At 40.1% G+C, this 27,062-nt stretch overlaps 2 protein-coding genes across 2 annotated transcripts; both read right to left on the reverse strand.

Moving 5' to 3' along the window:
• Positions 1-797: 797 nt before the first annotated feature.
• Positions 798-19,560, reverse strand: LOC121329752 (transmembrane protein 178B-like). Its single transcript, XM_041275502.1, has 4 exons — positions 18,899-19,560; positions 9,743-9,856; positions 7,368-7,505; positions 798-2,234 (listed from the first exon to the last, which is right to left on the reverse strand). The coding sequence occupies exons 1-4, from the start codon at positions 19,290-19,292 to the stop codon at positions 1,990-1,992; spliced, it is 891 nt and encodes a 296-aa protein (XP_041131436.1). The 5' UTR covers positions 19,293-19,560; the 3' UTR covers positions 798-1,989.
• Positions 19,561-20,350: 790 nt separating this feature from the next.
• Positions 20,351-26,716, reverse strand: LOC121330080 (insulin-like growth factor-binding protein complex acid labile subunit). Its single transcript, XM_041276348.1, has 2 exons — positions 25,460-26,716; positions 20,351-20,380 (listed from the first exon to the last, which is right to left on the reverse strand). The coding sequence occupies exons 1-2, from the start codon at positions 26,714-26,716 to the stop codon at positions 20,351-20,353; spliced, it is 1,287 nt and encodes a 428-aa protein (XP_041132282.1).
• Positions 26,717-27,062: the final 346 nt, after the last annotated feature.

Consider the following 27,062-nt stretch of genomic DNA (forward strand, 5'->3'; position numbering starts at 1 on the left):
TTTTTTATTTTATTTTTTAGCTTGCTTAGTTCAAGTAGAAAATTGTGCTTTCGGCTTCTCATTTGTGTTAAAACGACCACGTTTTCGTAACCTTGGTACTTTTTCATATTATTCGCATGGCAAATTTGTAGTCTTAAATAACCTCCCCATTAAATCTGAGTGATACTTGTTTTTACCCTTTTAAAATCTAAGCTTCATGCATTCCTACGCAATTGTTATTGGCATTTCAATACAGTCTTATTCAATGTCGCCTTGCTTGGCCAATCTCCAACAAGCAATTAAAAAACTGACAAGTGTTTAAAAAGGGAGATTAGGACAGATCACTTGTCTTGGGGCTTGGAATCCTAGGTGCTCACTAAGGAATTAGTGCCTGGGAAGAGATGTTATGTGGCAAGCACAATACTAGGCTGTTTTAGTTGTAGTATACACTCATTTGCCTTGGCCCCCTCATAGTGTGTTGGCCACTTTTCAGTCATCCAGCTCCTTTAATTGCTGCTGAACATTTTGAGCTGCTAATGGGATTGTTTTCCTGTTTTGTTGAAGGATGTTGGCCAAGGATCATTCTGCCATTCATGTTGCAGGAATGTTTTGTTTTAATTCATTTCGGCAAAGTTTCAGTTCATGATGAAAACTGAGTGCCATTTTATTCAACAGACACCTTTATTCAAGGTGACCTACAGTGTCTAGGGTGTGTGAACTAAGCATCAGCTGCAGAGCAGAGTCACTTACAATAACGTCTCAACTGAAAGACAGAGCACAAGGAGGTTCAGTGACTTGCTCAGGGTCACACAATGAGTCAGTGGCTGAGCTGGGTATTGAAACGGGGACCTCCTGGTTACAAGCCTGTTTCTCTGTAAGTTTTGCACAGTATTGTCTAGCACTCTCTTTTACAGATTATTAGCACGGTACAAAGCCAGCATGATGCTACATCTAAAAAGCTATTGATACCCACTCTGGCTTTATTCCTCTTAACCTCTCAGAAAACGTCCTTAGAAACCACAGTAACTAATCCATCCTTTTCATTTGCCTGGTCTGAATGTAGTGCATTGGTAAATCAAAAGCGTTTTATTGTTGCTTGGCTGTGGAAACTAAAGACTAAGACTGGTTGTGGAGACTAAGACTAAATGTGGAGAGAGTTGGTGAGGGGCTTTGTTCTGAGGTTCAACACACCACTACTAGTCTCCGTTTTGATGCTGCCTTTTGGAAGACAAGTTAAAGCAGGGTTAAATCAAGGACAGGTCTGTTCTCTGTTACAAACATCAGTATTTTAAACAAAAATGGAAAAAGTAAATATATATTTGTAGGGTTATAGGTTCCAGCTTCACCTGATAAGATCACTGGCAGGTTACCAGGGTTATAGCCCGTTTTGAGCCAATTAACGTTCACGCCGTCATTCTATACGTTCAGATCATTTACTGCTTTAGATTTTCTGTACACACATTTCTGCAGGGCAAGTCCTTCAGCCATTTGAAAGCTGAAAGCACATTTCAATCGTCGTTTAACACGAGGACTGAGGTTTTCTAGCGTGTGCTTGTGATCTTCCATGACGGGAGGCTACAGTGGGTACTATGAAAAAAAAAAAAAAAATCCACATTAAATATTGTTGTCTTTTAACAATTGACAGTTTATGCCAGCATAATATTGTTTTTTTTTTTTATGAAACCAATAACAAACACAGTACGGTTCAACCCTACTAAAACACACGGGACAGAATTTCGCTTCCACAATTTTTTTAGTTTTCTCCAAATACTGAAACATTTCTTTTTTGTTGTTGTTCTGGTTTACGGTTAAGTTCATAGAGAAGCACCATTATTAATCCGAATCTCTACAAAGCGGTCACTTGCGCTTGGGCATAAGTGAACAAAAACTCTGGTCGGGGCGTGGCAGGCAGAGGAAGACCCTCCCCTCCAGTCACTGTGGTCTGTACTCGCCAGTGCGGTCCGAGGCGATGGCTCGCAGTGTCCTTGTGGCTGTGCTTCCCGCTGCGTGTCAGACTGTGCCGTTCTCCTGCCTCGGCTTCGGTGCCATCGTGCGGGGGGCACTGAGGGAAGGGGCTAATGTACACAGGAATCCGGCTAGCAAGGTCAGCCCCAGTCCACCCCAGGCACAGAACATAGACCAGCCGTAGCCGTGGCTGATGTCCTCCGGTAGTCCGTACATGTGCCGCGGGTAGCGGGACAGTTCAAAGTTTATCCCTGCGACACAGGTGCACAGGGAGATGATGCAGCAGGTTCCTGATGGGAGAGATAGCGAAAGTGATTTTATTTACCTCCTTGCAAAGACTCTTCCCATTAACCTGTTAGCTATGCCAGACATAGAAAATATTACCCTGCTGTGTTATTCTTTACCTTACCTGCTGTGAAACACAGCTACTGGACACAAACTGTATTGCAGTTCTGCTCATAATTATTTGTCTGCCAATATGGGGTTGTTGCTACTTGCAAGCTGCGGAATAAATATGGCTCAAAATGTCTATTTGACAAGGTACATTGGAAGACTTGAATACAACTAAATAAAATGTAGTCATCAAAGAAAAAAAAAGGAAATGGCCAACTGAGATTTTCATATCTATTGCCATTGAGATTTGTTTATTAAGTTTTCTTTTTAAATGTCACTAATTCGACACCTGTATTTGAGGTAAAGATTATGGCATGGTTTGCAGTAGCTGGCACTGTAATATGAACCTTCACTATTACTTGATGATTAGGAGTACAATTCTTAGTAATTATTCAAGGCTGAATTACGACAACACACACAAATCTACATTGATCACGGTCACTCCTGACCGGGTGTGAACTCTTATGACAGCACACACACACACACACACACACACACACACACACACACACCACACACACACACACACACACACACATCACAGTCACTCCTGACCGGGTGTGAACTCTTATGACAGCACACACACACACACACACACATTGATCACAGTCACTCCTGACCGGGTGTGAACTCTTATGAAAGCACACACACACACACACACACACACACACACATTGATCACGGTCACTCCTGACCGGGTGTGAACTCTTATGACAGCACACACACACACACACACACATTGATCACGGTCACTCCTGACCGGGTGTGAACTCTTATGACAGCACACACACACACACACACACACACATTGATCACGGTCACTCCTGACCGGGTGTGAACTCTTATGACAGCACACACACACACACACACACACACACACACACACACACACATCACGGTCACTCCTGACCGGGTGTGAACTCTTATGACAGCACACACACACACACACACACACACATTGATCACGGTCACTCCTGACCGGGTGTGAACTCTTATGACAGCACACACACACACACACACACACACATTGATTACGGTCACTCCTGACCGGGTTTGACCTCTGAGTTTGCTTTCCAGTCGGTTGCTATTTGTTTGCACCGAGAGATGGCTCAAGGAAAGCCCTAAGCAGCTTCATTTTGTTCGTATTTTTAGGCTCAGGGAATCTGCGTCTCTCTGATGTGGGTCTAGTGGAAGAGTTTATACATATACAGGTGAAAGGGGGAAACTCAGCTAAGAACGCATTATCCAAAGAGCAGCACCCGAGTTAATAGATCAGAGAGAGAGATACTGCAGGTCTCCACTCTCCCCAGTAAGATTGGGCTGCTTTCCAGTAAACAGCCTGTTAGAAGAACAGGCCCTTATTCTATATGTTGCTGTGCTTTGTCTATGTGTTTCCTTGAATTCAATGTAAAGGCAAGCTTGTAGAAAGTTACTGATAAGGAAATGAAATGTACATAGGATTAAATAAAACAGTTCCAAAAGAAAGAATTGTTGAAGAATGATGTCAATAGTCTTGCATCCTTTTTTGCAATGCATTCTCTAGCTACAGCTTGAAGTGTGAAGTCATTACATAAATAATCACTACATTCACAATGATGAGGATTGCATAATACTGTTTGTATTGATCTGTCAAATATTAACTGTGATGCTCACCTGATTCCATCATGCCTATACAGCACTACTTGGGTTATGCATTGCAAATGAAATGAAACAAGCCATAGGGGAATGCCATTAAGTATTAAATGACTTATTTATAAACGTGACGTAACATTATTTCTGCTTCATGTTTATTTTAAATATATTAAAATAATGTTATTTTTGCACGTTTTTGTAATACATTATGAGCATGCAACACCAGTGTCCTTAAGCATTTGATTACGGGTTAACGCTTTATATTTTTTTACGCTCCTAATCTAGGGAATTTAAAAGTATTAAACTGTTTATGCAACACCCTTAACTAAAGAAAAATAAATAAATAAGGGGAATTTGAACTTAGGGTGTCTTATGTATTGTAATTAGAAAATATATTTGTTTTATGCTGAAAAACAAAAAGAATGATGCCATTCCTGTAAAAACAGCTTCAAACACAGAAAAGGAAAGACATGGTGGTAGCATGGTAAAGCACAGGCAAATAGCGTCATGGTTAAAACATTGGGCAAGCAGCAAAATTGCAAATTTCCCACAGTACCAACTTTTACAATGGTACAGACTAGAGGTACAATTAGCAATCAATTTCCTAATGGAAAACAGATACAGGACGATACATTTTCCCTTTAAAACACAAATGCTAAATTATAAAAATGTGCTTTTAAATCTTACTTTAAAGGCAGCGAGAGACTGTGCTTTCCTTACAAATCATGGCAGATCATTCCACCACTTAGGGGCTCATGAGCGGAATGCTGTGCCACCTGCCTTCTGTCTCTGTATCAGTAGAATACTGCACATACCTTCATCCGGTGATCTAAGAGCTTAACACCACACAGAGCGCCAAGGGCTAGCTACATGCCACTGTTTACTGGGCTCATGCTGCAGCACCTGGGAGCCTGTTGGCTGTGTCTCAAAGCAGATGGGACTGTGGGGCAGGTTCAGTGAAGACTGACAGAAAGCAATACAAGGGTCTCTAAAAGCTCGCTTAGCTAATCTGGCAGGAGTGTTTCTCAATGGTGCTGAACTCCCCTCTGCACTTGGGTCTTGCATTTATTTGTTTGAAGCAGAATCAGTTTCTTAACTGTAGCCTGTGGGAGTTTTTCTTTTATCCTATCACTATTCCCAACACATGCTCTTTGTGTTATTTGTATTGTATTTGTATAGGGTGTTTATACTGACTTAAAAGCCCACCACGCAAGGAAAGATATTTGCTTGCTGGTTTTGACAAGCCCCTTCTATTTGTAAAAGCACAAGATGAATTGTACTGTCATGCTTTTGTGGAGAAAGCAACCCGGGATATCATTATTTTCTCTGTGTATATTTCACTTGATTTCTCCTCTAAGGGATGCATCTATTACTTAAAGGTGAGAGCTGAACCTCCCTCGCTTAGGTCCGATCCTGCTATTGGCTCGAACTAAACGTTAAGAACTCCCAAAGGACAACATTAGCCTCATAATTGTCTTAATTCATCTTATTGATGATTGCTAAGGGTACTTACGATGTGCTTTTTACTCAAGCCCACCATGCGTTAGCAAGTCATCAAAAGGGAACAAGGAACACTTATAATAGTGTAGTTAAAACATCCAGTCTAGACTATAGAGGGTGGGACAGTTCAGCAGATTTAGATCAGGATTCAAACTAGCTTCTACCTTCAGGAAAGGTGAATAAAATGTAGCTTTCTTTCTTTCCTACCTCAAATCCCTAAAAAAATATTAAATTCAGGGTTATACAATAATGAAGATTCTATCTGGGAATGTTAATTTGTTTGTAAGTAGACAAATGTTTTGGCTGGTGCCTTCATCAGTGTCCTGATTAAAAGCAGGTCAAGCTAGCATAACCTCCTTCCCCACAGAGAAATACAATAACAGATTCAGCTGGGACAATAATCTCTTTCTCATTCCCGTTCTCATGACACTGCTCACACTGGAAGCCACTGAATTCGTTGAAGTCAGCTGAGGAGACGATATCCTTAATTGTGTTTATAGGGGACTATCAGTCTGGGCAACTGACATGTCACTTTCTGTTCAAAAGCTGGTGTGTTAAAATGAAAAGGAAGGGCAATGAAGCCAAACAGAATAGCCCTTGTGTTTCTGCATGCACGCCCAGGCCACAACAGCCCCAAATCAAACACGAAAATGTGCGCAAGAGCATTTGTTTATCAGGCTAAGAAGTTACAGATGGGAGAACAAAAACAACTTTCTATTAATAGAAATTCAGATCAAGCAGGGTAACAGAAAACAACAAGATTATTTGCAAAAAAAAAAAAATCTGCTTGTCGATTTTCATTTCTCCCCAGAATTGTGTGGTTGCTATGATACAGTGAGATAGCTGCTTAGCAGTCAGAACATGCAGTACTGCATATCACCTTCCAAAGTAATGACTTTTGTATGAGGGAAAAGGAAAGGGCCGCAATGACTGTAAACTGTAACTGTTGAACAGGGAATGCAGAATGGCTTCTCTGTGGAGGAAACCTTTAATGCAGCAGCCAGTGCTATTCTGCATAGCACAATTACCAGGTATCTCAGAGGAGTCATATTCAGTGCTTGGGGAACAATAGTCCTTTTAAGAAAGGGAAATAGCTTGTGGAATAAGGAAGTGTCACCCTTGCTATGCTTTATTGTATCTTTCAAAGATTAAGCAATTTCAAGTTAATTGATAGCTCCCTTTTGTTGTTGTTTTTTTGCAGATTAAGCATTGGCTATAATTGAATTCTGCTTTATTACTCTAAGCCATTACTATATTATAAAAAAAAAAAAAGCTTTATCTATTTATTTTTTTCAACAATATCACAGTAATAATAACACAAAACAATTAGCGGTAACACAGCAAGCTAAAAGAAATGGAAAAAACAAAGGAATTAAAAAACTTTTAAAGACTTTTAAAGTGGAATTCAAGAAGAAAGTCTAGGGGAAGAAGAAAGAACAGTCACTTCTGACAGGGAGTGTCTTGCATTTGAAGACAAGCTGCCAAGGTCCCTTATTGTTGAGGCTTCCAGCTGTAGGTTGTGTAATTGCACTGACTTCTTATCAAGTGGTCTTATTGATTGTATTTACATGTGTTGCTGATGTGATTTTATTACACTGTGAAGTAGCACTGAAATCAGTCAGGTTGTTATATCTAGTAAAGGCGCACACAAAACACTCGCACAGAATCTACAGAATTTACAGTCATTAACTATTTCTGCATTAAAGGTTTTCTTTTCATCTTTTAGCTTGAGAAAAAAAAATGCTATGCATGTGAACCTTCGCTACCATCCTCACCTTACACACACACACAAGCAGGCACACACTGCCCTGATTCTCTGACACAAAAAGACAACCTCATTTTGATCCCGTGTAATAACTGGGCAGGTGGCATTAAGAAAAGGACTCTGCGTGTCTCACCTCCCATGAGAAACAACAGCCCCGCCACGTACTGCATTAAATCATGCTGCTTGCAGCAGCCAAGGACTCCAATAATCCACCCGAACAGGATAATGGAAACCGCCATCCCGATGAAGCCAGCTGTCATCCGACGCAGATCTAAAGGGGAAAGATAACACCACAAAGGGGAAAGATAACACCACCATCTCACATTCCTGGGAAATCAAAGTGAAATGTGTGTGGGGGGTGTCAGAAGCCATTACAAATTGCTAGAGCAACACTATCAGCAGTTTTAGAACTATTAAATGGATTGGGACATACACTGCCAACTAGGCTGCAGCAGCTCCAGGCAGCCTCATACAATAGAACAAATCAGTTCAGTGAGACAGACATAATGGATGCTGGCTAGTACTGATCCCCCGAGCCACGGGGAGTTTGCCAAGCATGCAGATATGGGGCAGCAAACTAAGCAATAAGTACACCTGAGGATGGTGTATGACTCATTTCTTCAGGAAAGATGAGCAGTGCAGTGGATAACCCAGGCGTTTTCCAGGACCCGAGGCAAAACATTGCTCTAATGGGGGGCCCAAGTCTATTTATTTGTTTCTCTGATTTGCTTAGACTGCATGTTCTAATACAAATTATTGACCAAGCCTATGGGTCCAGCCACAAATCTATACAACACCGACTGGAATGCACTTTCATGGCTGGCTGCTATTACTATTGAAATGATCAGAGCGATGGTGAAGTGATAAATGACAGCGCTTCACACCCTTTAACGCAGCATTAAAATACCTGATGCTGGCATTTTTATAATGATGTTTAATATCATTTATCTGGGTTGGATGAGTAATGCTGCTTTGAATAGAAAATGCCCTAGAAGTAAAAGTGAAACATATCTGTATCCTGTGCTTTAGTGGTGTGATCAAAATACAGATTAATATCTGAACTGAGGGCTTGGTTTGACCGAGCGGTGCCGCAATGGGATTAGCTGTCAGCAGAATAAACGACTGTGATGATGTGATCATGACAAACGCTTACCATGAAGCCTTTGCACTTTCTAATTGCATACCAGTTCGGTTAGCTTGCTGTTTACAAACACACTGCTCAGAAGCTCCCCACCCCCTCAGTTGTGCTGCTTCGGTTTTGTTTTGTTTTTCATTTTGTTTCTACTAAGCTCTTTCCATGGCCTCTGGGAATGTACTGTACAGCACCTCTCAGGAGACAACAGACTTCTCTAGTATTTACTCAAGCTAAATATTTTAGTCATTTGTTTTTAAAGCTTCAGTACAAAATCCTCCTGGTTGTAATTCCATTAAGAGCAATACCTAATAGATCATGCTATGGAGGTTGCAGTCTATAGGGCAGGGATTTTTACATGCCCTGGGTTAATGAGGGTGCAAACCTGCCATGTAAAACCTGTAATGTTTGTCCTAAAAGGAGTATTCGAGTTTCTGTGTATTACATAATAGAAGCCTTAAATCCCAATTGGGACCAGGATTAAATAAGTAAAGTATTACATAATAAGAGACTTGCATGCTTGTGCTCTTCCTGCAATGACTTGTGACACTTATTTAAAAAACAAAGTGACAACACCAAGCTTGAGAACATCTGGCTGATGAAACTGTGAATTTATCATCAATCACTCCCTCCCCTCCAACTTTATATCTCCATTGTTCATCTGCTGTGCCTCCCACTTATTACGTAATGATTTCTCTTGAACATTTACTTGCTGTCTTTAAATAATAACATTTTAAACTGGTAAAACTGATGCAAATGCCCAAATGCTTTTCTGTATGAGTGCAGCACATCCTAAGTCTGCTTAACCCAGTTGCGTGCAATGCTGTCTGTTGGATTACCTAACCCTTCTTCCATAGAGATTTATCCAACTTGTACCCCAGAGTACAGTATTCATCATAATCAACATTTGTACAGACACTGCTTGAGTTTACAACATAACATAACGTTTATGTTAAATATTTCCATTACGTGATTAATGGAACTCATGGGACTCAATGGTATTCAGTAAGGATCTTGGTAGAACTACAGTTACAGTACACACTATGTCCCGGGATAGTGACCTTCAAAAAAAAACAAATGCTATTTTTGTCTAAAGCAGCTTCATTACTAGATGTGTACATTTTAGTTGTTTCAAATGTGGTTGATAAACAGATCCATCACTGTGAAAAGCAAAGACCAAGATCCATCTATTTGACCAGATTGCCAAACAAGTTCAATATCCTGTCTGTTTCTGTCCACAGCGCAGCGGCTTATCTCAAGAAGCCATTGCCCTGTGACAGAAACAGAAGCACCCCAGCCTCCTGGTGGAACGAATCTATTCTGTTGCCACCCGCTAATTACAAAGCTGCTGGATTGCTGTGGAGATGATTACTTACGCAACGCGTGCCACTCGTCCTGTCGGATTGTCTTGGTGATGTTGACGGGGAAGTTCCTCGGAAGAACGGATGAGGAGTAATGGTACTTCACTGGAATACAGCGCTGGATCATACCTGCAATAGAGCACAAGGGTGAACAGGGATACCCAGCGACATTCACACACAGGCAGACAAACAGACAGGCAGACAGACAGACAGACAGGCAGGCAGGCAGGCAGGCAGGCAGGCAGGCAGACAGGCAGGCAGACAGGCAGGCAGGCAGACAGACAGACAGACAGGCAGGCAGGCAGGCAGACAGGCAGGCAGGCAGGCAGGCAGGCAGGCAGGCAGGCAGGCAGACACGCTCGTTCCCGAGAGTCATGGCTGAAAAATTATCAGACAGGAAGGATCCTTATTCTACCAATGAAAACATCTATCAGTTCACTAGGGTTGATGCATCCTTAGTACATGGTTTGCAATGGCAATGCAGCACTGGTAAAGATTTTGCAGTACTGGTATGAGCTCTATGTAGAATGATGCCAATGGTATCATAGGGGAATTAACTAATACAACCTGGTAATCCATTGCATAACGTGTTAACAGAATAGTGTCAGTGCCAGTGTATTAATGTATCAGAACCACTGTGCAATATTTATTCCAAATCCATTGTGCTGCCATATGGTATTTTTTATGTAGGGGCAATAAATCAATGTATGCATTACATGCATTTATGAATAATTGATCAAGTTCAGTAATGCAAATATTTGATTCAAAGTTGTGCTTTAATGCACACAGAAAATATTTTCCATGTGTATAGAAAGATAGGTTAAACAAGAACAAAGGTCACTTTGGTCATAAAAGCTGTGATAATATCTCACTGATGTAATGTTATTCAGGGCAGATCATCAAACACAAAAACACAAAGGTTGAAAAGGTTAACCATTCATCGGCAGGCTAGCAAGGTAATTGATATTCAACTGCTTTTGTAACCTATGAGATGAAACTGTGTGATAACTAAGGACAAGACAAACCCCCACCTAGGACACAGTAGTCTCTGCTTGAATCTTTGAAAAAGGAATGAGTTTTGATAGGTTCTAATATTTTGGTAAAGCAGCGTATTTGCATATTGATTTTCTTATGTATAGGAAATTACTATTCTGTATAACTGTCTTGATTTTCTATTGTAAAAGTTCAACTACAGCACTTACTTGTGTGTGAGTGTGTCAAGGATATTTTAGACAGGCACGTATTCAATGTTCAGTCCACTCTTTGCTGTGTTTGCTGAATTCACCTTTTTGTATTTAAATTTTTAAAAGAAATGTTGATGCAGCATCTCTGTTTGTCTCAGGTGCAGGAGAGTGTCAGAAACAAAATAACAACCCTTCCCCCGAACCGGCACCTCAAAAAACCATTGCCTTTGTCAAAAGATAACAACCTTCGTTTTGCTCTGTTAGCCCAGAGATACTGAATCAGCACAAAGTTTATTTGCTAGATGGACGGGGATACTTGATGTCTTGCATTCTGACATGTTTATGCAGAGAAGGTTTGGTTGGGATATCTTAACTGTCAGTGCTCCTACATTTCTACCCAATTCAGTTCAAGGACTAAGCGTAGACCGGCTGAATTATTGAAATACCCAGCATCTTCAAGCTCAGTTCAATGTAATTGACAGTTGTTTACATTGTTATCCAAAACATCACAGCATCATGAAGAAAGCATTTTTGACCAATCAAGTTGCAGTTTCTGTGCTTTACAGAGCGCAACAGCAACCAAAGCCTGTCATCAGACAATAACAGCACTCAAATTACAACACAGAGCGAATTTCCTTTATAAACCAGTGGAACGTACCAGGTTAACACTACAGGTCAACACTAAGAAAATATCTTGCAGTGTGGAGTCTTAATTCAGATACAATCCCAGCTGCAGTTGTAATGAATTTATTTGAAATCAGAGATATCTTTTTGCTGGTAAAAGTACTGACCTAGCAGCAAAAAAAAATCGACCACACAGCACATAGGCTTTTACTTATATGCACTATTCCTTCTGTACCTAACAATTAATTAAATTCAAACATAGCATTGGTCACCAGTCTCTTCGGTGCTGCTCTTGATAGCCAGTGCACATGTAAATTATAAAGAAAGAGAAGCACTTTATGTCTTTCAACAGAAAAAAAATTAAAAACTGCTGTTCGCGCTATTCCCGTGAGACACTGTCATCCACTCCTAATTATCTCTTCCAAAAGGTAGCAGTTAACTAAGGGTAGCAGAAATGTACTGCAGTGCTAGAACATGAATGTGTGAGTGTGGGGTGGGGCTGAAGAATACACTTAAAGGCAATACATGCAGAAACAACGGAGCTGGGAGAACCTAATATACAAATATCACAACAAATTATAGATGATAAATGGGTCAAAACAATCAACCAACTACAGCAATCAGCAACCATGGTGATTAATTATAGCAATCAAAAGACAGGATAATTAATTAGTGCAATCAAAATGATCGTTTGTATACAGGTTTTGTACCAGCTACTGGATACTGGGTATGAATACAAACATTGGATTCGTCCTTCAGATGAGATGTAAAAACAAAGTCCTATTGTAAGCGACTCTGCAGCAGTAGTTATGATGCACAGTTCACCCCCAAGTCTCTGTAAGTCGCTTTGGATAAAAATGTCTCTAAATGACTAAATTGTGGAAAACGTGAAAAAAACAATTGAGGCTTTGCTTTTCTTATGTAGTATTTCACAAGCAGTCAAAGTATTTGGACAAGATAATGAATAACAATTCAGTTAGGATAGATTATTCATTAAAGTTTAACCTCAACAACACTACTTCATTATACACATTTTACACTACACTCTTTGGCCTTTGGCCTCACCTTTCATGGTAGCGCTGCCCATAAATTAGCTTGCAGATAAGTGGAGAGGATGACTGTAGGGACAGCTGCCCACCCCTGTTAGATGAAGGGCCTCTGGCTACAATACAATACAATTTCCAAATTGCATAGCACTTGTCCTGAAACCTCACTGGACAGAGACTGGGGTTTAAGACTGCATTTTCAGTTTGAGCCAGAGGCAATCAGACTGATAGATTCTGGCAACTAGTTCTAAAAGCTGGGTGCATAATTCATAAAAGCTCTCCCACTCAGTCTCGAGCCAGACTGTAGGAAAATCAAGATGACCAAACAATCAGACTTCCAGTGCTTGGACAGGACATCACAGAGCTGCACTGAGTTCAACGGGATATGTGCCTGGTATTGAGATGCCATGTCAGAAATACAGCCAGGCTGCAACCCCGTCAAGACTGTTGCATGTCAGGAGCAAGGAGCAAGTCTTAATTTAATTACTAGCCCTGCCATTCCAGTCCAGGAGTTTGTTCCAACAGCATGTGCTTTAAATACTGAATTGAGCAATACAGAGCTGTCCAGTTCCTACCTAGGTGTCCAATTTGAATAATACAGACCTGGTTCTGAACAACATTTGGAATGGACAAAAACAGCCACAAGTGAGTACCACTATCATATTTACAGCACACACTAGTTAATGGTATTAAGGAAAAGATTGGATCCCAAGAATGTAAAATTCACAGTACTATACTTGACAATCACCTGCCATGTGGTCGCACCTGGCATGTAACCTTTGTCCCCATTTAGACATCTTGCATCTAGAACATTTGAACCTGCCTCCATTTTGCTGCTGGTGAACAGCTGCAGTTCCTGCTCCTCTGTGTCTCAAGATACTATACCTGCTGTGATTCAACAGTGCTGTGCCCGTGCTCCACATTACCCAGGCTATTTCAAGCAAGCTAAGGTGCTTGTGTTAATTAAGCATGAAGGGAGATATTTTTGAGCCTTGGCATATAAGCATGTGTGCCACCGTTTTGTACTAAAATACAACACAGATATGTGTGGGCAGTTGTTGGGTGTTTTAAAAACGGTTGCAATTAAAATACATTTTGCTTGAAAATAAACCATCTTTGATCACAAGTAGCAACCTTTAAGGGCTTCACTAAAAGCCGGGGATTGCTGAAACAAAACCTCTTGACGTCACAGCACAAATCTGGCAGGCTTCTTAACTGAAGGTGGTCTTGTATGTTTTTTTCCCCTGAGTAGTTTGTGCATTTGTATGCTCATTATAGGTTGGATTGGTTTCAGCTTTCAGTATTACCAGAAACATACTTTGAGAATGAACGCCACAGCATCACATATATCCTGTTAATTTGTTTTGTTCAACCTTTGTGGATCCACACATCTGAAATGTATACAGTATATAGTACATCATTTTGCAGTCATCTGCTTGACCTTCACCACAAATCCTTTTATTTACTGTTACAAATCCTTTTACACGAGTGACCCAAAAAAGGTCAACAAGCATAAAACCACAAACAAACAAACAAAAAGATCGCTCAATGGAAGAACTCGATCCACCTGCAATAACATCTGTTAATGGGAAGTGGTGTAGTCCTAAATCTGAAGGTACCGGAATTGCACTAAAATATTGATTGAACTTCTAGTAACGCACATAATAGGTAATTCATTTACCTAATTTCTACAAGTATTTTAGAACCATGATGTCTGAGCTGCCTATAGTACTAAAATGGTGTGTGAATGATATGGGTACTGTGACTAGGGTGTTTGAAGAGGGTGTTTGAACTACTTTGTGGAGTGTTACGAACATGATCAGGTGCCAACAATCTGATCAATGCGTCTCTTGCTAAGTCAACTACCTCACTGCATTACAGAGACAATAATATGTTTCCTTCACACTCTCTCACACACACACACACACACACAAACAAATCTATCCTAGTTCTCATGCTTGGCAGTGATTGTGCATGATTCTTTCATTAAATCTCCACAAGGCAAAATGTTTGTAATCGTTTTTACCTTTTAATAAAACTTTAAACCGGCACTTCATGACAACCCTGCCCCACCCATTCTATTGTGTCATGCCATCCAAGTGAGTGTGCTGACTGACTGAATGTTAAGTTCGAGACAGTCTTGCCGTTGAACATTTTTTGCTCTTTTCCACTGTATAACTGAGGCCGTGCCGGGCTTAGGAGGAGCCTGGTCGTTTTTCCACTGCAGAGCCCAAGCCATGCAGCTGAAGTCACTCGGATGTAGATCATGCAGTATAAAGTGCATTGTATTTGAGTTGAGAATGACAGATACAGAAGTTGTGGTTGTGTTTTTCTTCTTTTTCGTTCTTCATATACTACTGAACACAACTAAAATGCAATGACCGGCTTATTACGCAAAGAGGAGAAGAGTGCTTCTCGGAAAGAGATCAGTAATTTGGAGCACGAAAATCATTAACTCTACCCCTGGCCCTGCTTGGCTCCCAGCCAGATTCAGAGTTGCCGTGAGGCCAGAGTTTCACAGTGCAGTTCTTGCTTGAGCTCGATAAATAGCCAGTGGAAAAACAGCTTGGATGTGACAGTGGAAAAGGGAGATCACGGCCATTCCCAGACTGAATCTCCTCCACAGAGGGAAGCAGGTTTAATTTGGGTTAGGAGCAGAGGTTTTTGTCCCTGCAGATGACAACACTTTTGGAGAATGTGGACTCACAACCAAGAAATTATATTTCAGCAAAAAGAAGAAGAGAATGCCATTACAAGACACTGCTGTTGGTCTCATTTTGTTTTACAGTTAGACCTCTCAGAAAAAGATTTAAAAAGCAATTGTCCTGATGGCTAAGTTAAGATTTGGATGCAGCAGAAACTTGAACAAAGTGTCAGGATGTTATGAAAACAAATGGAGAGAAAATTCAGTGAACAAAAATAACACACAAACACACACACACACACACACGCAAGTCCTTTATAACTCATTCTGTCATCACTGCAGACAGCAGGAAATACGAGTTTCAGAAAGCTATTCACAGCGGTGTGTTATGAAAGATTAACAGAAGAGAACATTTGGAAAAACAACCATGGGGCTGTAGAACATTAGAATATCATTTACCTTTCTGGCATGCTGTAGACAGCCTTCCACTCAATTTCAGAACCCTGCAATTTTTGCTGCAAATCGGAGCTGTGGTGTAATCCAATTATTGCATTCCGAGTGATAAGTACAGAGCCTGAACTTTTTATGTTACACATTTGTTAACTTTCATGGCACTTGTGCATTAAGTCAAGCTCTGATGTACTTCAATTCTGCTAGAAACCTAATAATTATCCTGCACTTGCATGCATCACGGTGGTCATCTTTTAGCTAAATTGCTCAATGAAATTGAGTTAATTTGTTTTGTGCTGTATGTGTGTATTTGACTTGTCTCATTTATGTTTTGCCCAAGCCCATATACTGTCCACAGCAATGTAGTGATGGCTTTTACCATGTGCAACAGGGTGGATGCTGGGTGCAAACCGGTGACCCTGTGCACTGCAAGTGCACAGCGCTTTTAACCTCATCGTATCTCACTGACAGAAGAAAGGATCCTTAAGTCCAACATCTGGATGAAAGTGTGAGCCATGACTGGGTAGGTGTGATTTTTCCAAGGGGTCCTCTTTGTCCCGATGGAGTCACCCTCAAGTAGAGATGAAGTTCAAGCCTCTAAGGCAGAAAAGATGATGCATCTCCAAAGGGGAACCCCAATTCAGGGGTGGAGGGATGTTCTGCTTCAACATCATTATTAGGCAGGTAACCTGCACTGTATCTGTGTAGATCTGCGGCAGAGCAGATTTAATTCAAATCCTGACCATTTTCAAAAACAGGATTCCCGACAGAGAAAAATCTAAGGACGGGGTTGCAGGTGTGTGGAATCTGATTATCTTGCAGCATGAGATAAAGACCCCTGAGGAGTGCACTGCAGGAGCCGTGCCTAGCTCAGCCTTGTGATACTGTTTCTGACTACAGCAATCAGGCATCATTGTTTTTTAGTGTTAGTTAAACCCACTGTCATTACAACAGCATGGCTACAAGCAAATATAGACTGCTGTCATGATTGCTGGATTTAAGAAACTTATGATTCTTTCTTCATTCCAACAGGATCGGTATGTGTTAATTGCTCATGAAATCACTTGCTTACAGCTCTCCACTGGGAACCAGATGTGTCTCATTGTGTCATATACTGCATTTCAAGCTAAAGAATGAAATCAAGCAAAGTGATTGTTCATTTTTAACCTTAGGTGAAATCATGTAAACATCAAGTGTATTTTAGGCACTTCCAATACCAGAACAAACCAACAGTCGAATTGAATACATTTACATTCCTTAACAGATTGTGCGGCATTAGATATGTTATTGTATTACTCTTTGACAGCAACCTACTAACTTTGTTTTGGTACTTTTAATATAGAATTAACTCAGTGTCAGAACTTACCATTGAAAGTTTGAATTTATGGATGCCAAATTATCATTTTTTAATGCTGTAATAAGTTGTACATTTCTGCAGCTTTACAGAGTATACAGTAGATGTCGGATAGAGTCTCAAATGAATTTTCTGTGAACGCTCTGTGCTGGCATATTAAATAAGGATTTCATGTTAAAATGATTTTTGAAATATATTTCTTAGCATTGCAATATGCTGCATGAATTACATGCTGCATGTATAAACACATATTCAATTATTGTGCTGACTGGAGAGCTGACAGCTCCTTGCTTGAAATGCTCATTTAGATTCAGTGTCAGTGACCAATTTATTTTATGATCACACTATGAATTATGTATGGCACTACACAGTACTGGAAAATAATAATAATAATAATAATAATAATAAATAATAATAATAATAAATACATTAATTGCTCATTTCTTGTAAAGACACTGACATATCTGAATTTTGTTCATCGTGGACCCTTACCCCTTACCCAACACTGTGAAATTATATATATGTCTGTACAGACACATATATAACCACTTTTGAAAAAATGGTCTTTGATATAATAATATATATCTATATATCTCTAATATATATATTATATATATAGATATATATATTATTATATATATATATTATAATATCTATATATATTTAGGGGGTTGTGGGTGTAAAATGCGAGCAACAGCCAAATCTTAATGATATCAAATCTGATCTCAAACAGTCTCTGATTTTTGGATAATTTATGTTTAGTGAACATATACAAATGCCACTGTGTGCCTCTAATGCAAGACTATTCAAGGTTTCTTTAAAATACAAGCCTTATTAAAATATCTAGACATAACATACACATAGCTTTTGCATAACTATGTGTATGGCTGTATGTATATACTTCGAGAGAATGTGCCCTTGCTTTAACTCTTCTCTCTATTTTTTTTTTTTAAATCAGCTACACTACCTACCAAACCCTTCAGTACCCGGATGTAAATCAATAATTCATTCTTTGTTCTGTTTTCTCCGCTAGCGCCGCCGGACGACCAACCCCTTAAAAACCACATAGCTAACAGTGTATAGCAGATACTGCTGCTGTAGGGCGGGTAAAGCACTAGATTTCTGTCTTCAGCCCCCCTGTAAATTTTCCCGTACGCGTCTCATCGCTGTCTGGGCCGACGCAGAGCTGGAGAGACACAGACTGGGGGACGGGCGTAATGAGCAAGCTTCAGGACCCTGGACAGTGCTGACATTTTCTTCGAGCAAAACGGGGTCTCCAAAGCCAACAGTGTATACGAGCAAGAAAGACACAGTCGACTAATCATCAGATGAAATCATAATATTAATAATAATAAAAAGGCATTCAAAGACAACGTGATGCTCATTATGTAAAAAACGTATCGTACTATTATTAAGTTGGATAAGGGCTTTCCATAATACTTCGAGTGAGGACACTTATACCCGCAGACTTTAACCTGTGATAGTGATCTTCAGGCAATATAATTAACGGTTCTGTTAAGATGAGACTGGTGTGAAAATACGAATGGAATACCACTCTGTGCTCTTCATCACTTCATTAAATGTGACATAATTGTTCTTATAATAATAATAATAATAATAATAATAAAATATAATAATAATAATAATAATAAAACTTTAATTACATAGCATGTTGCCAGCTCTAGAAAATATTAAAGCGTTTTTCATAAATGTAACTTAACAAGTGTATACGTTATCAAATAATTCATACCCGTTTTTTTTTTTGTTTTTTTTTTGCACATTTAGCTACAACAACAAATAAGAACATATAGACGTGCATTAAATGTAAGTGGACTATGAGCAATATTTCACGTTGATAAAATACTGTACCTTTATAGATGAGGTCCTCGGTCTCTATATCAAATCCCTCCCGGTGACACCGTCTCCACAGCCCCGAAATGGTCGAGTTAAACTGCCGGCTGCAATGAGACTCAATGGCCGAGGAAGCGGCTAAGAAATGCCGCTTGACTCTAGGAAGTAGCACACTCTCATCTCCCTTCCCTTTGCTTTTATCCCTGGGCTGCATGCGGAGGGGAAGGTTGTGATTGGAAATATATATGTATCCCGGGTCAGTTCTCTTGTTGGAATAATTCTTACACCTTTCCCGGTGCCTCCGAGCATCTGTTTCGTACCAGTGGTCGGTGCAGATAGCCATAGCCAGCAACCCTAACGCGCATAACGCCAAAAACAGCCCGGTGCTCGTTAGAATCTTCATGGCAGCCATCTTCCCTTCTCCCGGGTGACTCCAGAGAGAGACAACCCCCTTCTTTGGTTCCCGGCAAAAATAATAACAACAGCAAAATAAATAAAACGACAGCTACAGCCTCCTACAGACTGCTGCTGTATTGGTCATGTTGGGTGCTATTTATCAAAGCCCGCTCTCAAGATAAATGCCTTCTTTTGTTTTTATTCCTCCAGACAGATGTGGGGTTGAGCATCATCTGCTTGGGATTCTGTGTTGCTTCAGGAGAGATGGAGGAGTCCAATGTTGAGGGGAAATGGTTAATGATGCAATGCTTTCTCTGTCCTTTTGGGATTTGCTGTGGCGAATCACAAGACGGCCCCAAGAGCGCTCAGGCATCCGGCTCCTCAAATAGATTATTTTCTAAAATGTAAACTGTATCACTTACAGTCGCTGCTGCTGCTGCTGGGAGAAAGTGGGTTACATTTAATTAGGGAATTCCCCTGAAAAAAAAAGTCAAAATAAATCGACTGATGCACAAACATGCACACATAACTTCACACATACAACATGCATGTATGAACACATGCATGCATGCAATGTATAGCTTACATTTGAGTTGTAATTATTTGGCTACCCACTCACGTTTTGTTGGGATTATAGTGGCGTGATTGGCAGATTGTAGTTAAAAAGTATCTGACGTTGGCTGCAACCCACCTGGGCACTTCCTAATATAAACCTGATTATTCCAGTGGTGTATCACTGCACGTGTGCGCCCTTTGTGGCGTTCTGTGTCTGCTGTTTCACACCTGGGTGACACTGGAGTCTCGAGGGGATGCTGAAACAATTCCAGGGAATTATTAATTTTTTCTATAATAATAATTATCTATGTGGAGATAGATTTGACAAACCACAATCTGTTTTAACCATATTTCATACAATACCCCAGCTGCCCCTCGTGTCACCGTGCCCACAGTCATAAAAGAGCATCAGCCACACACAATGACATTCAACCACACATGATAAACAGTGGTGTCTGTATCGCTTTCACGCTCATAACCCAATGACAGACTCTGGTGACAATGCAATAAGTCGTGCATCTAGATACGGTACTGGAACTCTACCCAGATCTGCAAGAGAAGATAAACAACACATCAGTGATGGAGTGATGCTGATAGAATACATCTGACAGCTCCCTTGGTCCAGCAATCCTGTTCAGAGTGGGTAGCTTATATAAAGGCAGGATGTAATAAAAAGGCTGAGCGGTTTTAAATCTTTGTCCCACATTCTCCAATGCAGTTATTAAAGAGCTACGCAAGCAAAAACAGCACCAGTGACAAGATGTTCTGTATGATTTTGGGAACTTCATTTATATTTAATTTTTTTTTTCACATTTCCCTTTACCACTTATCTAACACCTGCTTGCTTTTCAGAAATTAATCAGTTTCTTCTTAATCCCTATGACAGCAGTACTCAATCATGGCCATCGAGATCTATTCCAGTCCTGGTCTTTATTCCAACCAGACCCAAAATTAACAGCTTCAATTAACTAGTTTAGAACCTACTTGGAGTAAAAACCTGAACTCAATCTCAAGGGTCACTGCCTTATGATCCACAAAACAAAAGATCAGTCACATTAAAGACAAAGACCCCTATGAAGGAGGAGGGGCTGTTTTAAACAGATCAGTTGCTGTTCAAGACGGAATACACAACCTAGCCAAGGCTGTGGAACTCAATGTATTATTATCATTATGGATAATGAGGATATAATAACAGTGTATTAAACTTCATCTGTGAGTGAAATCGTTATTTAATTACATTACAGTAAATACCATTTCTATGCATCCCCTGTAATACCAAATCCAATTTATTTGTTGAACAGAAAACCCCATTTATATTTATTTCCTAATTACCAGGTAATCATATTGTAAGTGCCGTAACAGGGACTTGGTAAGTTTTCATTTCTTTGTTTCATGAAAAGCTACAGGAGATGGAACCCAGGTGGTAAACTCAACTGGGGCTGGGCAATGAGCATCCACACTTCATATATTTAATTACTGTGACCGTGCTCTAGCACATAAAGTGGCATTGCCAGCTGCTGCAGACATTGCACTCTATTATGGAAACACATCCATCTCTTCACAGACAGATCCTGAGCAAAGCTGTTTCATCCCCAGCCTGCTGCTTTCTCTTTTCCTTGATTTTACACTAATTGCTTCTTACTGTCCCATGTGGAAAACAAATATCTATCTATCTATCTATCTATCTATCTATCTATCTATCTATCTATCTATCTAGCTAGCTATCTATCTATCTTGCAAAATATATATTTAAAGGCTTGAGATAGACAGTAGTTTCAAATCCATTACCTTTTATTAATGTTATCAACACTATCTTTGATTTTCCTTGCAATTTACAAATGTTCGATATACAACATACATTACATACAGTATATGGAAATAAATTAAAACCCTGCATCCTAACACCTGTGCTGTAAGTCACATGGTGGGATTGCGTGTTTTTAGTCCACTTAACAAAGACAGATAAAAATTTTCTGTGGCTTCTAAAGAATGCTCAGTTTCCAAGCTGTGCTAATTTAGTTAGGGGGTCTTATTTGACCGATTTGCCAGGGATGAATAAATAATGTATAGTATTGATTAAAATGCATGAAGCAGACTAGAATCTTAGAGTTCAGAGACAGTAGCAGTTTATTTCATAGTTTGGCAGAAAGCTGCATAGCAGAACTCACAGTTGGGCCATTGCATGCAATTCTGAGTAACAAACTCTAGTGCAATCCATTTTCAGTCATTTAGGTTCTTAAGTTTAAAGCATGGTTTATATAACTGCTGCAAAGAATCCCTCAATACCACTCTGCTGGAGAGAAGCCCAGGACTGAATGGCTGAATGGCTATTCTAAAACAGGACACCCGTTTCTATTTATAAAAGTGTCACCTGCAAGCACACCTCTCACTGTCAGGCTAAGTGTTGCAAACCCATGAGTCTAAGTCCATTTAATTATGATATTGCACATTGCAGATGCTGGTGGTGCAAATGATGTTGGTGTTTGTTGTGTGTCTAACTTTGTTTCCCTATTGACTTTTTGTGGTGGGATTGCTTTATTATTTCATGAGGGTCTGTATTGCAGGCATGTTTGTGTAGAGTATCAGTATAGGTTCATGGTATTCACACATGTAGATACCAGTCCTGGCAGGGGTTGGTTAGTTAGTGGGTAATCTAGTAATGCTTGCTGTATTCGCAGCCAACAACTCTGAAACTGAAAAAAGATTTGACGACACCTGCCAGATTCAAACCAAGGAACAGTAAAACTTAAAAATAAACCCTACTGTACATCAGATGACTTATCTGCAGAAAACGTTGCATTTTCTCGTGAAAAAACCCACCAAAACATACTCTAAAATGCAGGGTTGACAGCTTTTTAATAAGGCCATACTGGCCCCCTGTTCATAGACCAATGTCTAGGAGAACAATCATTTCCAACTTATAAAACAGCTGAGAGCAACAAAAATAACATCAATATTATTTATCCTCACAACGTACAACCGTAACTCGCTGGATAGCAGTCAAATCATGCCAACATTACAGCCAGGGTATAAACACGATAACATATCCTGTAATAGCATTTGTTTTAAATGTGCTTTGCAATGCTTTGTCATTGCCATGCATTTGCTGTAATAAGCTGCATTGTAATTTACAGAAATGAGCACAGAGTGAAGCATATGCTGTACTTGAAGCACAGTCTTCAGTTTATGAATGTTTTAAATTTAAATATACAGTGATATACAATGATCATTTTTATTCCTCTATGGTTATGCAACATAGTAAGCGATATACAAGTATTCATTTTTCTATGGCTTTAGACAGCCAGTTGCATTTTATATCGTGTTTTTACCATTTATTGATGAATGATTGTATCCAATCTCCAAAGAAAATGCAATCCTTGTTCCACCTTATGAAAAACACTCAATCAAACCGACTCCTTCATCTAGTTAGCTACCAACACACATGATTGTGTTTTACTAGACTTAAGTTATAAAAAAAAAAGGAGATTGATAGTTTCTATGGGAATCAGCAGTATGACTAAATGGAAGATTTACTTCATTTCCTTCACCTGTTATTGCAGCTGGTGTTTCCAGTCTGTCTGCCTAGCGCGTTGCTAATGCTCAGATATTGTAAGTTTCTTCAGCAGCAATCACAACTCGCGCGTCAAGCATTTATAAAGAAAAGCAACAGATGTTAGTCATTGCGTGTCTGTATATAACTGAGTTGTTACACAACCTTGCCTAATGAGAGCTATAAACAATAACTTTTTTAAAACCGTTGAATAAAACCATTGGAGTAATTCCAACTAGCATTCTTAACATTTTCTGTGGAATTATAGTACATTCTCCAGTAATGGTAGGATAATGGTCCACATCTCCCTTCATTCAAAGACCTGTCTCTGTTATCTTTACCTGGGACGCTTGGCTTTGGGTTTTCTCTTGGAAAGGTTGAACTCTAATGATTTTCAGTCTGTTCTTCTTATGTGTCGCTATCCTGGCAAACAAGACTGCCACCCCTATTAAGAAAACTGAAATTACGATGAAAAGGGTTAACCTTTTGTAATGGCTGTCGGAGTTCAACAGCTGCATGCAAGTGTTCTCCTCTTGGACAGAGACGAAATATTGAACAGAGTCAGTGCCAAAGAGGTTTGAAGCATCACAAATATAAATCCCTGTGTCATTCCAGTCTAGATTTTCAATTAGGAGGTCTCCGTTCTCCAGTACTTTTATCCTCCCTCCTGTATAGTTATATCCAATATGTACAAGGCTTGTCTGTTTCCAGCTTACAACTGGAGGGGGAAATCCAGTTGAAAGACAGGGCAAAACAATATTCTGTCCAGGAGAAAAAGTGAAGTTTGTTGATCTGCTTTCAATCAAAGGGGGTTTGCCAAATGCTAGAAGTGCTGAATCGTTAACAGTAGACTGGGAGTTCTTCGCTACACAGTAATACTTGCCAACATCGTTATTACCCACCGATTCTAAAATATGCTGGTAGCCTAGATATTTGTGACCAGATGGAGAAACCCAGTGAACCTCGGGTTCAGGGTAGCCTTTGGTTAAACATGTTAGATTAGCAGTACCGTTTTTATTGACGGCCACAAACCTCTGCAAAACTGTCACAGAAAGAGCTTTAATAACATCCACGAAGATATGCATTTCATCCATACCCACTTCGTTTTCAGCTATGCAAGAGTAGTAGCCACCTTTATATGTCCAGGGTTCCATTGTCATCAAAACTTTACTGCCACTGGAGCCGGGAATTCTCTTTGTGCGGTCAGGGAGAATCCAGTATATTTTAGGAGCAGGAAATCCTGAAGCTTTGCAAGTCAACCTCAAAGGTTCCTCCTCTTTTACAGCAAGGTGAAAGGTTTCAGCTCGGGCTCGAATGATCTTCGGAAGAGTGCAAGGAATGTCACTAATTGACTGAAACGCATTGGTGCCTGTTAAACTAACAGGGCTATTACAAACGTAAAGGTGACTCATCTTCATGTCAAATATTGATCTGTTCGCTATCATCCAAAAATTAGAACAGTTGCAAGCCCATGGATTACCCATGGCTGAGAACATTTTTATCCTTTTAAATCCATCAAATAACCCATGGTTTATGACTTGAATTTTGTTATGAGATAGGGATAAATATTGGATGGCAAGGGAATTTGAAAACCAGTGCTGGTTCACTGCTGTGAGCTCATTGCTATCCACATTTAGAATATTAAGACTCTCTAAATGAAAAAAGGTTAAAGGGTGTATAATCCTGACTGTGTTATTTTGTACATAAATCTCTTGTATACTGTCCAGTTTTGAAAAGTCCTTCTTTGCAAGCTCACGGATCCGGTTGGCACTCAGTATCAGCTTGGTAAGGAGAGGGGTCTTTGTCAAAGCGCAGGTAGGGACTGACGTTAAGCGGTTTTGGTGCAAATTCAGCATTTCCAGATTATCACTGCCATGAAATGCGTTGCAGGAGATGGCTTGTATAAAATTATTTGAAATGTTAAGGAGCTTTAATTTAGGCAGGTTGGAGAGACTGCCGTTTGCTATTGCTGTTATAAAGTTCCCAGAGAGATTAAGCACCCTTAAGTTGACTAAGGGGTTAAAAGCGCCTTGGCTAATCATGCTTAGGTTGTTCATGCTAAGATCAAGAGTCCTGACATGAACCAGTCCCTGGAAAGCGGACTCTTGGAGCACCGACATGGAGTTATTGGAAAGAGTGATTTCGTGAAGGAGTCTGAAGGGTTTCAGAATCTCGGAGGGCAAGGTGGTGAGTCTGTTGTTGTCCAGCTTTATGGTAGTGAGGAAGTAGGCTCCTTCAAATGCCTTTGAGTGAATGGCATGAAGCTGATTATTTTGGAGATTGAGGACCGAAAGAGAAGAGCACCCAAAGAAAGAATAGGACTCCAGTTCTTGGATTTGATTGAACTCTAGGCGTAACTCCATGATCTCTCTCAGACCAACAAAAGTTAGACCTTTTATAGCATCCAGCTGGTTGTAGGAGAGATCCAGCACGATTAGGTCTGGTAAGTTTTGGAAAGTCTTAGGTTTGAGCGTGGCGATACGATTTTTTTTCAGGTCCAAGAAGCAGAGGGAGGGAAGATCTGTGAAAGAGTCAATGGAAATGGACTTCAAGGCATTATTGTGAAAGCTGATTTCCTCCAAGGCTGGAAACCCATTGAAGATGTCGGGAGGGATGGTCGTTAAATTGTTATGTTCCAGAGACAGCCTCTGCAATGTGGTCTTGACTCCATAGAAAGCGTCTTCCCTCAGAGTACCAATCTGATTTGAGCTCAGGTTCAGAGAAGGCAAAGACGACAGGCCTACAAAAGCTCCTGATGCGATCCAGGTGATGTTGTTCCCACTAATCCTGATTTCTGCCAAGGCCACTAAATCTGAAAACATTCCCTCTGTGAATTTCTGGATGTCATTCTCAGATAAATCCAATAAAAATAGGTTGAATAAACCGGCAAAACCCTGTGCATCAATGAAGCTGATGCAGTTGTTACTCAGGATGAGTGTTTTCAGACTGGAGAGTATTTCAAATGTGTTTTCCGCAATGGCCTGGATGGAATTGCTGCTCAACGAAAGGAACTCCAGAGAAGTCAAGCCCAGAAATGTCTGGTTGTCCAAAGCCCTGATTCTGTTGTTGCTGAGGTCCAAGCTCCACAGCTGATTTAGAGGCTCAAAAGCTCTCGTGGGAATTAAATGGATGTAGTTGCTCTTCAGCCTGAGCTTCTGAGTATAGCTTGGTACAGAATAAGCTGAAGGTATCTCTTTAAGCCCAGCATAGTTGCAGTCAACATCCGACCTGTCCAGGTAGCAACTACATCTAGGTGGACACGGTAAAGATGATCTCAGATTGTTTAAGGAAATGACCAGGATGAGGGTCAGGTTTCTGATATTGGTAGCTGCCATTGAGGAAGAGAAGTCAAGACCCCATCGAAGCTCAGAAAATGAATGCTTAGCTGTGTGAGCATCAGAGTCTTTGTGTGAAATGCGTCATCCATAATTTATTTTCAAGGCTAACGTCATTGCTTAGAGGATGAGCACCAATTCAAATGGCCCCTGTGTACTCTGCTAACACTGATTATCCTTAAGTAAAGCTTGCTTTCAAAACGATGTAGTAAAGTGACAATTATTATAAAGACAGAGGGTGATTGGGAAAATATCTGTCATTATGAAACAGTACTCTGTACTACCCTCAATTACATAAAGCACTGGATTTGTTTTAGACTAAACAGTCACAAGTGTTTGGAGATTG

This window comes from Polyodon spathula, chromosome 17 (genome assembly GCF_017654505.1).
Source record: "Polyodon spathula isolate WHYD16114869_AA chromosome 17, ASM1765450v1, whole genome shotgun sequence".
Taxonomy (NCBI): Eukaryota; Metazoa; Chordata; class Actinopteri; order Acipenseriformes; family Polyodontidae; genus Polyodon; species Polyodon spathula.